General features: G+C 42.0%; 1 protein-coding gene across 1 annotated transcript in view; it reads left to right on the plus strand.

The window, feature by feature from the left end:
- LOC117354140 (serum paraoxonase/arylesterase 2-like) overlaps window positions 1–13,716 on the plus strand; it is a 61,287-nt gene that overhangs the window by 11,156 nt on the left and 36,415 nt on the right. The window contains exons 2-4 of the mRNA XM_033931095.1: window positions 4,747–4,820; window positions 5,671–5,726; window positions 13,193–13,361. Of these exons, the coding sequence (XP_033786986.1) occupies window positions 4,747–4,820; window positions 5,671–5,726; window positions 13,193–13,361 (299 nt within the window). The remainder of the gene's footprint in view (window positions 1–4,746; window positions 4,821–5,670; window positions 5,727–13,192; window positions 13,362–13,716) is intronic.

Consider the following 13,716-nt stretch of genomic DNA (forward strand, 5'->3'; position numbering starts at 1 on the left):
GTAATCACAAAACAGAAAATAAAATTATTTTTCCTACCTTTTGTTGTCTGGTCATTTTTCCAATCGTGTTGGTCCCATGTTGGTCTGGTTGTCTTCTGATCAGGCTCTCCTTCTTTTTTCTTTCTCCATGCTAACCATCCATCTTCCATCTCTGTCCTCCCCTTCTGTTTCCCTTTCCTCCCCAGGAGGTCTGACATCTTTCCTTTTTTTCATTTCCATCTCCCCGCAGCTGCAGCGATGGACCCCCACCATCCACAGATCCACCATCTCTCCTTTTATCATCTACGCTTTCATCCAGCATCTCTCTTCTGTGTCCCTGTTCCTATGCTCCCTCCATGCCCAGCATCTTATCTCTCCCCATATCCAGCTTCTTCTTTCTCTCTTCCTTACCTCCTGTATCCCCTTCCCTAGGTACAGGCTTTCTCCTACTATTGCTCCTGCCATCCTGCACCTTGCCCACCTACTTCAGAACAGTATCTGTCCCTCTTGTATCCTTCCCCTTGTGGTCTTGCATTTCTCTCTCCCTCTCCCTCTCTCCATTAGTCCAGCACCTCTCCTCTGCTTTCCTCCCCCTCTTTTTGGTCTCTCTGTTCACTTCACCCCAGGTCTGGCATCTCCCCTCCCCTCTCTTACTCCTTCCACCTCCTCCCTCTGCACAGGCCTGCCTCCCTGCCCTGAAGGCCTGCTCCCCACCACAAAGACCTGTTCCCCCCATGAAGGCCTGCTCCCCTAGGAAGACACTTTCTCCCTTCCTCCCCGCGCGAATGCCTGCTCCCCCCCCCACAAAGGCACATTTTCTCCTCCTTCCTACTGTGAAGGCCTGCTCCCGTTGCGAAAGCCTGCTCCCCCCTGCCGCAAACGAATGCCTGCTCCCCCCGCTGAGAAGGCACATTTTCTCCTCCATCCCGCCGCGAACGAACGCCTGCTCCCTCCGCAGCCTGCACTTTCCCTGCTCTTACCTCCTTACCGCTAATAAAGCAGCTTGCAGGCTCGCTGGTGTTATAGCGATCCCTGCAGCTGCCTGTGGTCCTCAGCGGCACGTTCTCTCTGCCGCGATCCTGCCCCTGACGTCAGAGCAGGGGCAGGACGTAGCAGGAAGAACGTGCCGCTGAGGACCACGGGCAGCTGCAGGGATCGCTATAACACCAGCGAGCCTGCAAGCTGCCCTATTAACGGTAAGGAGGTAAGAGCGGGGAAGTTGAGGGAGATAAGAGTGGGGAGGCAAGAGTGGGCAAGCTGAGGGAGGCCTATCTGACCGACCCTCCCCCCTCAAGCATGAGCAGCAGAGAATGGCCAGCAAGAGGCAGCTCTGCAGCTCCTGCTTTAGGAAGGCACGGGGGAAAGGTCGGCCATTGAATCGGGAGGCCAATTTTTTTTTTAATTGAATCGATTCAAATCGATTCACCTGATTCAAATCGGTGAATCAATTCGAATTGTGAGTCGGGCAGCACTAGTGTTCACCATTCCCTATTCTCATTTGTCAGGAAACTACTTCCTCTAAGAAAGCAGTCAAGATCTGGCTTTTTCATCTGGCCTTCTCACAGGTCTCTGGCATTGGGAGGTAATGTCTGCTTCTCCCTTCTGACCTCTTTACCTTGTCTCCCCCTCTGATTTTTTTTCCTCTACTCTAACTTTTTAGTTTGTGGTAACCATTTTCTTATACCAACTAATAGGGAGATATACAATGTTATTCTGTGATGATTATTAAATCTCTATTTATTATTATCACAGCTCTATAAATAATAATTAAATTTAATTATAATTTGTGAAGTGTTCAGACCAATACCCGTGTATTCTGTGATCTCACTGAACTGGGGTACATTTGGGACCATCATCACACTTCTAATGTCCCATTGCCAGCCTCCTTCTTCTATATAATTGGTAAGACTCTTTAATACTCATTATATATGTTTGTAGATAGATTTTTTAAAAACCACACTTATCTTGATGACTGTTCCAATAGGCTTGGCGTTATTCTCTTTAACTTCCAGCTCCAGCGAGGTAAAGTGCTTAAATCATAAAGTGCTTGTGCATATAGTGTTAACTATTAACTTCCGTGTTCGCTAAAATTTATTCTTAAGCCCGGCCCCCCGACTCGAGTTTCGGGTCCTTCATCAGGAGGGGTCCCTGTTAAAAACACAATTTTAATTAAAACCTAATTAAAACTTAAATATTTAAACGGTACTGAATTTCTATATCTTACTTAATCTCATATGTATTGTCTCTTAGACCAACCTATTTAAATAATTCATTTTTACATACCTATATGGCTTACTTCTGCTGGGTTATCACCTCAAAATGAACACGCTGGGGATCGACCAACTATCGTGTCTTATATATATTCTCTCCATATTGCTTTTAGTCCCTCCTCTTTTGGTCTCTCAATTCTAACCGGAAATGACGTATCGGACTCCACCTTAGACTTACAAATTTAGCCATTCTATTTCAGAATTAAGTCCATATGGATGCATAGTATTTTTATTAAAAATAAGACGTTGTTCTTTCTGCAGCAAGCATTTCGTGATATCTCCTTCTTGTAAATTTACATGAATCAAAACCGTGTACTTTAAATCTTCCAGGGAGTGTGCCTTTTGTAGCCAATGGGCTACCAAGGGAGCAGTAATTCTTTCTTTTCGTATGTTGCTTAGATGTTCTGTTATTCTTATTTTATGTTCTGTTATTCTTATAAGAATAACAGAACATCTAAGCAACATACGAAAAGAAAGAATTATTCTGTTATTCTTATTTTATGTTCTGTTATTCTTATAAGAATAACAGAACATCTAAGCAACATACGAAAAGAAAGAATTACTGCTCCCTTGGTAGCCCATTGGCTACAAAAGGCACACTCCCTGGAAGATTTAAAGTACACGGTTTTGATTCATGTAAATTTACAAGAAGGAGATATCACGAAATGCTTGCTGCAGAAAGAACAACGTCTTATTTTTAATAAAAATACTATGCATCCATATGGACTTAATTCTGAAATAGAATGGCTAAATTTGTAAGTCTAAGGTGGAATCCGATACGTCATTTCCGGTTAGAATTGAGAGACCAAAAGAGGAGGGACTAAAAGCAATATGGAGAGAGTATATATAAGACACGATAGTTGGTCGATCTCCAGCGTGTTCATTTTGAGGTGATAACCCAGCAGAAGTAAGCCATATAGGTATGTAAAAATGAATTATTTAAATAGGTTGGTCTAAGAGACAATACATATGAGATTAAGTAAGATATAGAAATTCAGTACTGTTTAAATATTTAAGTTTTAATTAGGTTTTAATTAAAATTGTGTTAGGACCCGAAACTCGAGTCGGGGGGCCGGGATTAAGAATAAATTTTAGCGAACACGGAAGTTAATAGTTAACACTATATGCACAAGCACTTTATGATTTAAGCACTTTACCTCGCTGGAGCTGGAAGTTAAAGAGAATAACGCCAAGCCTATTGGAACAGTCATCAAGATAAGTGTGGTTTTTAAAAAATCTATCTACAAACATATATAATGAGTATTAAAGAGTCTTACCAATTATATAGAAGAAGGAGGCTGGCAATGGGACATTAGAAGTGTGATGATGGTCCCAAATGTACCCCAGTTCAGTGAGATCACAGAATACACGGGTATTGGTCTGAACACTTCACAAATTATAATTAAATTTAATTATTATTTATAGAGCTGTGATAATAATAAATAGAAACCATTTTCTTATGCCATTTGGCACAAAAGTTGACATAACACATTCTAATAAATAAAGCCATCCTTAATCATTAAGGGTTACACCAGACTATCTGCTCAATCACAGTCAAGAACCAAACCAAGCAATGGAATCCCTCTGTCCCATAAAAGGACTGTATAGCATGTGGATATATAGCAAAGACCGTGGAAACGGACAATGAACACTCCTCAGGGGCAATGGTGTAACATAAAAACTTGTTTATTTCAGTCTGATACGTACAGTAATATAGACGCAACACAGTACTATGTTTCAACGAACAGAAGCGCCTGCATTAGGGGTCACTAACACAAATTTAAAAAATTAAGAAATACAAGAGATTTAACATATATAAAGCATGAATACTTTGAAGAAAGAGGCAAATATATAACTATAATAAAGTATTGAAATTTTGGATCTTGTGTTTATTATTATTTATCACTCGTTTTTTAATGAAATTTTATGATTTTCATGTATGAGTGTATTTATTCCCATTTTAATGTCCATTATGCATTGTGATTTTGCATCTTGTCTATTATCGTTTTTATCCATATGAAATTTGATGCTTTTTATGTAAGAGTGATTTCAAGTGCATATTGTTCATATAGTTGTATTTATTCACATTGTAGATTTTCGCTGCTACGAAGAGTTTTGGTTTTTCTGTATATTGAAGGTTACAGGCGTGCTATGCTTCTCTTTTTCTCTTTTTGCTCTACTTTATTATAATTATATATTTGTCTCTTTCTTCAAAGTATTCATGCTCCCCTGATGTGCCTGGTCTATATTACTCTACGTCTCAGACTGAAATGAACAAGTTTTTACTTCACACCATTGTTCCTGCGGAGTGTTCATTGTCCGTTCCCACTGTCTTCTTTGCTGCTCTGCACCTGTGGGATTTTGTCCTGTTGGACTTTCTCTTACTTATGTGGATACATAGCACAGAACTCATTTAAAAATATACAAGAGGTAGTATAAATTTCTGCATGTTCCCGGGAGCAGATATATTCTAATGGTTTTTGCTTTTCTTCTGCAGAAGACGAATAAATTTTGCCCATGAAACGTTAAAACCTGTGGATCTGCCCAACTGCCACTTGATTGATGGGATTGGTATGTAATCCACAACTGTACAGAGCTCTTGGTATGAGAATAAATGAATGTATAGTCAACATCAGTCATAGCTCAAGACTTTTTATTTATTTGAAAAGGCATTTGAAAACCAGATAACTCATGGTGGCTCAGTGTTTAGAAGCCATTGACCTCTTACATCCCCCCCCCCTTTTTTTTTCTCTTCTCCTCTTAGTTATATTGCATGGATAGTTACTTTCCCATCATACTATGGTGTTCTTTTCTGTTTTTCTTTTATAGATTTTATTATGTAAGCCACCGTTTGATGTTCACAGTAAAGGCAGTATATTAAATTGTTATAAACCATAATAATACCTGTTTCACAAAAACACCAATAAACAATGATCATTTGTACCCTCAAAGAACTTCTAAGTATCCTTAATTTACAATTTACGAGCACCCAAGAATAAAGGCCCTAAACAAGTTCTGTTGAGATTCAAATACTGTGTGTTCACATTATTCATTTTATGCGTTGAAGAAAAGAGAGACTGTAATTGCTTATAACAACTTAATATTGATACTTACCAATGGCATGCAGTGAAGACCTTCAGGGGATTTGCCTCACCCCCTAAAGTCCCTGAGGGCACTGCTCAGAATTTTTATTAGTCGAGCAGGCTTACTTGGTTTACTTTTTCTTTGATGCAGTTTGACTGGCTGAGCAGGCTTCCTAGTCAACAAATCAAACTGCATCAAGCCCTTACCTCATGATTCCCACTTTGAAATTATTTAATCAAATAACAAAGCTATTTCTTCATTTGAATGTATAAAATGGGATTTACCAAAAATTCAGAATGTTATTTTATTTCTAGTACCTTTCTTCCTTTATTTGCAGAGACAGGAGCTGAAGATATTGACATCCTTCCTTATGGGCTGGCTTTCATAAGTTCTGTAAGTATGTTTGTAAAGAGATCTTTGAACTCTGTTACTAGGAGAAGACATATTGAGTTTGGCAGGGTGGAACAGACTGAACCATTTTACTATGATACTCCCCTCCATGCAGAGCCATACTGGTATAGTCTAGGACATTTATTGGTGAATTGCCAGTTAGACAAAGAAAGAAGAAAAAAGCTCAACCTCCTATTTCTCTTTACAGATCTTTGGAGCTGGGGAGAAAGGAAGTCTGTTTCTATAGTTTAACAGTAGAAGCAGAGCAAAAAAATGCTTGAGTACCTGAATAAATGCATGTAAACCGTTCTGAGCTCCCCTGGGAGAACAGTATAGAAAATTGAATAAATAAATAAATAAATTCAATATACAGTAAAATTCTTCTGATACTAATTTAGTTTTTTTACCATAAGGAGCTATTTTGAGGGATTCACCAGTGGGGTGGAGCATAGATGCCAATGTTTCAAAATGATTGTAGATGCCAAACAAAGGAGTTTGCTCATTATTGGGGGTGCTCATCACCCACTAGTACTCACAGAGTAGAGGAGTAGCCTAATGGTTAGTGCAGTCAGCTGAGAACCAGGGGGATTGGGTTCAAGTTCCACAGTTACTCCTTATGGCCCTAGGCTAGTCACTTAACCCTTCAATAAAAGCCTGCCACTACAAAAGATTCTTGGACAGAACGCTTGCCTTCCAGGCAGGCAAATGGAATGACTGGCTTAGTAACGTTTTCGCGCACTCTTCATCCTACTTCAATTTTAGAAAACTATTAAAAACAAGTCTGTTCAATCGATTTGTTAACTAAGAATCTACTCACCACTTCTTATTCAATCCTGTAACCCTATGAACCTTTTAGCTTTCATATTCTTTATGCAAAATTGTATTGCTGACTTTGATTGTAACCTCTTCGCTGATTGTCCAGCGCCTCTTGCTTTAAACCGCCTCGAACTTATATGGCTTTGGCAGTATATAAGAATAAATTATTATTATTATTATTCATTACCCTAGAATAAAAACTTAGATTGTGAGTGCCAGCACCTTTCCAGCATACACCCCCCACACCCGACATAATGCTTGCAGCCGCCCTTCCCTCCATACCTCTTTAAATTCTTCACCAGAGCAAGAAACTTTTCTGGTTGCGGGACCAGGAAGTGACATCAGAGGGAAAGCCAACACCGGCGCAAGCAGCAGGCCGGAGAAGCACTAATATGGTTGCGTGCACTAATGTGATTAACGCCTTTTGATAAATTCCCCTATAAATATCCTATATGTGAGAGCAAGAAGATTAAAACAACAACAACAAATACCGGTCTCTACACTTTATTCAGCATTTTCACAATATAAACTTTTATTTTAGCAATTATAAACTGTTCACATATTTGTTTGATGGTCGGTATATCAAACTGTAAATAAACTTGGAGTAGAACAGATACAAGTGGATCGATTTTTCACTCCGTCAAAAATTACAAAGACAAGGGGACACTCGATGAAGTTACAGGGAAATACTTTTAAAACCAATAGGAGGAAAATTTTTTTCACTCAGAGAATAGTTAAGCTCTGGAACGTGTTGCCAGAGGTTGTGGTAAAAGCGGATAGCATAGCTGGTTTTAAGAAAGGTTTGGACAATTTCCTGGAGGAAAAATCCATAGTCTGTTATTGAGAAAAACATGGGGGAAGCCAGTGTTCCCTCTAAGGATTGATGAGGTGTGTGCAAAAAAAAATATGCATGAGCGACAAGTTACATATTCCACAAATTTATGAGCAGGCACGGAGGATGCATTTTTAAACAAATGTAGTTTATCCTTGTACTCCTTATGTATTTTTAATCATCTATGGATATGTTTGTATGTTTATTGTTCAAATGGTTTTATTTATTTCCCAAAATTTATTTTTGTTATACACATTGAAAATATTTGATATTGCATTTAAATCAAAATCTCAATAAACTTGAAACTTGAAACGAGTGCCCATGAGATTGTGGGAGGGTTAAATACTCAAAACTTAGAAGAATAACAATTTACTTAAAGTTTTTGCTTCGCCAGCTTTCTGGTATCTTTGCATAATGCAGTGGTGTACCTAGCATATGTAACACCCGGGGCCCATCATTTTTTGGCACCCCCCCATCTGTCCGAAAAACATGATTTTTAGTAACAAGCCACCCGTCACACATGAGTATCTAAGAAAAGGCAGCATCTTACATATTGCAGTGAACAGTACATCAATACACCCATTATAAAACTAAACAAGCCAGACCAGCACAGATCAATCCTACACCGTCAATCCTAACAGAAAACTATGTCTTTCGAACACACAGAACACACCTTCGCCTATTATGGAATATGTAATCACAAACTAACCCCTCCCTCTTTTACAAAACTGTAGTGTGGATTTTAGCTACGGAGGTAACAGCTCTGATGCTCATAGAATTCTGAGCATCAGAGCTGCTACCACCACGGCTGGTGCCAAAAAACGCTTCACAGTTTTGTAAAAGGGGGGATAAAATAAAAATACATAGACAAAGGTTAAATTGAACCAGCAAGAAGCTGGACTCTGCATACAATGCTTCACAGAAACAGTGACACATGTCTCCTAAAGCAATAAATAAATAGAAATTTTTTTTCTACCTTTGTCTTCTGTGGTTTCTGCTTTCCTCATCTTCTTGTAACTCTCTTCCTTCCATCCACTGTCTGCCGTCTCTCTTCCCCTATATGGCATTTTCTCTCCTTCTATGCCCCTTCCAGAAACTGTATGCCTCCCCCTTTCATCTCTCCTTTCACCCCCATTGGTCTGGCATCTCTCTCCTCTCCTTCCCTCTCCCACACCTCTCCTCTGCAATCCCTTTCCCTTTTTTCCCTCATTTCCCTTTTCAATTTATTTTCTGCATCTGTCTAGATTATGTTCTTACTACCCTCTCATCAATGTCCTTTTTTACTGTCTACCTAAAGCTTGCCACCTCTTTCCCTCACCCCAGTGTTTCCCTAACTCAATCCTTTTCTCCCCATCATGTGCCCTCCTTTTATTTATCCCCTCCTTCCATCATGTACCCTCTTTCTCCAACCCTTCCATCTAGTACCTTCTCCTCTCTCTGTCCACTTCCATCCAGCATCTGCTCCCCTCTTTCTCTCCTCCCATTTCCTTCTGGCATTTGCTGCCTTATCTCTCCCATCTGCACTTCCATCCAGCATAGGCTCCCCACTACCATCCAATGTCTGCCCTTTCTCCCTCCATCCACCCCTCTTCAATCAGCATCTTCCCCCTTTCTTTCCCTCCAATATCCTTCCCCCTTATGTCTCTCCCCTTTCTCTGTACATCAATTCCATCAGCACCACCCTTCCATACCACCCTGCCCCTTTTCTTTCCCTCCACCACTCTTCCATTCCAGCAGTCCTGCTCCTTTCTCTCCCTTCATGCAGCAAGGTCCCACGATGATTGTAGCTGCCTGCTGCCAATCCACCCCACTCCAACGTACTTGCTCTAGAGCGGACTCAGCAGCCGCATGCTGGAAGGGCCCGCGATGACTTGTCTGCTGGCTCTGCTCTGGAAGAAGTAAGTTACATTGGAGGGGGTGGACCCGGCAGACGCAGGGAGTTGCGGCAATGTCCCGCAATGACTGTGTCTGCCGGGTCCACCCCCTCCGACGTAACTTACTTCTTCCAGAGCAGAGCCAGCAGACGAGTCATCGCGGGACCTTCCTGCACCTCAGTGCGGATGCTGACTCTGCTGAAGAGAAAGTAAGTCAGTGACTCAGTGGTAACGTGACCATTTATTTTTTTCATCAAAAGGGGACATCTATTAATTGACTGTGTATCCTTTCTTTCTTTCTGCACTCAGGCCCAACAATTGTCCCATTCTATTCCCTCCCTCCTTCCTTCCCATGTCCTTAGTGCCCCCAGTGCCTCCTTCCCGTGTCCATAGTGCCCCCAGTGCCTCCTTCCTGTGTCCTTTGTGCCCCCAGTGCCTCCTTCTTATGTCCCCCCACTGTCTTCCAGAATTTGCCCACCCCCAAAGCCAGCCAGCTCTGCCACCTCTCCATTTTTTTCTGTCACCACCCCATCCCCTATGCTCTGGCATCTCTCTCTTCTCCTTTCTTTCCTTCACACCCCATAGTCTGGTATCTTCCCTTCCCTGATTCTCTGGCATCTCTCTCCTTTCCTTCCCTCCCCCTCCATGCTCTCACGTCTCCCCCTTCCTTTTCCCTTAGTCTGGCATACCTTCCTCCTTCCCTCCAAGCCCTGGCATCTCCTTTCATTTCCTCCCTCATCTTCCTTCTCCCTCCAGCTGGGTACCGCAACACTCTCCCCTGCAGCTCCGGACTCCCCCCCCCCCCCCGGATCGCTATTATTTTAAATGTTATAGCGGCGGCGCTGTATCCATCAGTGGAGACGTCTAACCTCGGCCTGCCCCGGAACTCTTACTGCAGCAGCCGCCCGTCTAGGCAGGAACAGGAAGTGACTGTTGCAGTAAGAGTTCCGGGTCAGGCCGAGGTTAGATGTCTCCACTGATGGATACAGCGCCGCCGCTATAACATTTAAAATAATAGCGATCCGAAGGGGGGGCAGGGCCGGCGTTACACCAATGAGAACAAGGGGCGGACCGCCCCCCACTTAATACGCCACTGATTACGGGGATCATGAAAGGAGCCGCCGCTGCTGCATCTTAGGCGATCAGGGCAGACCGCCGCCGCTTCGTGTGTGCGCTGTGACGAGAAACTTGTGCGCTGCGATGTAATATTTTGTGCGCCAGCGCACGCCAGCGCAGCTTAGCGGGAACACTACTTGCCCTGGATCGGTGGCATGGAATGTTGCTACTCCTTGGGTTTTGGCCAGATACTAGGGACCTGGATTGGCCACCATGAGAACGGGCTACTGGGCTTGATGGAGTAAGGCTATTTTTATGTCTTATGTATACATGTGTAGTTCTCCAGAATAAGGCTCTCTCTCTATGTATGATTGTTGGTGATTTCATATATAAGTGCTTAAATCCCCATGTACATGTGAATTTTCTGGTACTTACACTCCATCTTACCATTCTCTCTGAGAGAAACTCCCCAACCCCTAATATGTCCTGTTTCTGTCTAAATTAGATTGTAAGCTCTTCTGAGAAGGGACCGTCTATTACATGTTAACTGCACAGGCACAGTGCTGCATATGCCTTTCAGCGTTATAGAAATGATAAATAGTGATGCAGCTCTTTTTTCTGGCTTCGTAGGTTTGTGAAATCAGTGCTTTTGCCGCACATGCCGACAAATGCACCACTGCAAGAACTGTAAATGTCCTGACCTGGATAACCTAAGTTTTACCTCATTGACTTTTTCAAAATTGGGCTTCAAGTCTAATAACTAAATAAGGGGTCCTTTTATTAAACTGCAGTAAGCAATAATGCATGCGTACCACAGATTAAAAAGCACTACTATGGGGCATGCTCAGGCATCCCACAGTAGTTTTTGCATGTGCTACCTACATGCTAAAAAATAAGTTTTAATTTTTAGTGCTGGGGCGGTTCTGGGGGCAGAGTCAGCTAATCAGTCTGTGCTAATCAGTCAGTGCAGCTGATTAGCACAGACTGCCAGACTGCCAGATCCTGTAATTGGTGCCTAAAAAAAAAAAAAATAGATGCCTAAAGTTAAGCAGGTCAATCATACTTAGGAGCCCGTTATAGAATCTAATCTAATCTAATCTTCTATTTGTGCGTCGCTCATACCTATACAGGCTTAAGGCGACTGTTAAGAGAGGTAAGAGGGGAGAGAAAGAGGAGGGAGAGAGAGGAGGTGGATAGGTAAGAGGGAGAGGAAGGGGAGAGAAAAAGAGGGGAGAGAGGAGGAAGGGAAAGGGAGAGACGAGAGGGTAAAAGGAGATTAAGTATCGGACAGATGGGTTTTCGGTTTTCTTCGGAAGATGATGTGGCAAGGTTCAGTTCTGGTCTTTTCTGTAAGGCCATTCCAAGTTTTGACTCCTAGGAAGGTAAGCATGGAGTGGAAAACTCGTTTATAATGAAGATCTTTAGAGGATGGGAGATTTAGTAGCATCCGGAGATTTTAGTAGCATCTGGATTTTAGTAGATTTAGTAGCATCCGGAGAATTTAGTAGCATCTGCGGAAAGTAGACCATGCTATTGAGAAGAGTTGGATGAGTGAGGCCGCAGAGTTTCCATAAAGTATGCGGTGAATGATGCAAGATATTTTGAATGTTATTTGTAATGGGATGGGTAGCCAGAGCATTGGTTTGATGAAGGTTGTGACTGAGTCGTATTTTCTCAGGTTGAAGATAAGTCTTACGGCAGTATTTTGGATGAATTGCAGTTTGTGAATTAGAGCAGTGTTGATTCCCATTTAGATGGAGTTACCAGTTGTGGTAGGATCATCAGTTGTACAATTAAGGCAAAGTGGTATTGGTGAAAGTAAAGTCTGATTAGTCTTAATTGTCTCAGGGTGTAGAGGGATTTCTTTCGGAGACTTGATATTTGGGGTTCCATGATTAGAGTGGAGTCCAGTATGCAACCTAGGATTTTGGAGGACTCATCTATGGAGAGGGTTTCGCCTGATCGAAGGGTGATACTTGTAGGTGCCGTTTGCTGGGCCATGTGGAAGTATCGAACTTTGGTTTTAGTTGTGTTTAGCTTCGGTTTGTTGGTTGTTGCCCAATTTTGGATTTTTTTCTATATTGTGTGAGATTTTGCTGGGTAAGTCTGATTGATTTTTGGTTATGGGAATAAGGATAAAAATGTCATCTGTGTATGACATTATGCTTTCGTCTTTGAATTTGATGTTACCTAGAGAGCTCTTAAAAGATTGAATATGATGGGGGGAGAGTGGGGAGCCTTGTGGCACTTAAAACTTAGGCACTTGGAAGGTAGGCCAGGGTCTTAAAGGCTTACATTATAGGTGCCTAAGTCCTAAAGAGAATCATGCCTAGTGGCGCCTAAGTCTTTCTCCACCCCTAAACATGCCTACTTTGGTGTTAGGCACCAATAGGTGTCATGTAATAGGTGCCTATCTTTTGTAGAATCATGCCTATAAAGATAGGTGTCATCGCCCAAATATATTTAATTTTTTTCAATTATGAGCTTGTTAAAGCTCATATTGAAACCAATGTACTAATTAAATTAGGCGCCTAACTTGGATGCCTCTTATAGAATTGCCCCCTAACAGATTAGCATGTGTTTAGTGCATGAGCCCTTAATGCCTAGAAAATAGATGTTGGTAAGAGCTCAAGCGCTAATAGCTATATGCTAAATGAGAAAATTAGCATGTGGCATTTGTTGGTAAAATAGAAAAATCAGCCATTTCCCAGCAACGCTAAAAGTGGTATAGCACATGGTAAAGACCCGGACTGGGGATAGCACAGGTCACTTTTTAGCACCCCTAAAATGTTTTTCAAATCTGTGTGGAGGAAAGCTATATAATATGTGCACAATAGCAGATATGAAACTTGAACTTTGTTCTAGTAGTGATATTTTTATTTTATTATAAGGGCTTGAAATTTCCGGGAATGACGAGCTTTGCACCAGATCAGCCTGGAAAAATATTTCTGATGGATTTGAATGAGGAAAGTCCAGTGGCTACTGAACTGAGAATCAGTCCTGGATTTGATGTGGATTCATTTAACCCCCATGGAATCAGCACATACATAGATCAAAACGGTAAGAAAGTCTGAGCCAGTTATAAGGAAAAGATTTGAATCATCAAAAGGTGTTAAGACAACATGAAAGAGAAAACAAAATTGAATTCCATCCCCTTCAGTGCAACCACAAAACCTTAGGTAGAGAATAGAGAATGACATGGTAGTAGTTACCCACGGCTAGCCGAAACGGTAGGGGGGAAAAGTACTCACTGTGGGCACGGGGACAAGGCCATCCATTGCCCAGTGGAACGGTGAATGACCTTGTCCCCACAGTTAAGGGAGGGAAGGTGTGCGGTCACCGATCGCGCACGGCCCCCTCCCTACCTCCCTACCTACCTACGGCCAAATCTATCTCCCTCCCTCCCCCTTACCTT

The sequence above is a fragment of the Geotrypetes seraphini genome, chromosome 2 (assembly GCF_902459505.1).
Source record: "Geotrypetes seraphini chromosome 2, aGeoSer1.1, whole genome shotgun sequence".
Taxonomy (NCBI): Eukaryota; Metazoa; Chordata; class Amphibia; order Gymnophiona; family Dermophiidae; genus Geotrypetes; species Geotrypetes seraphini.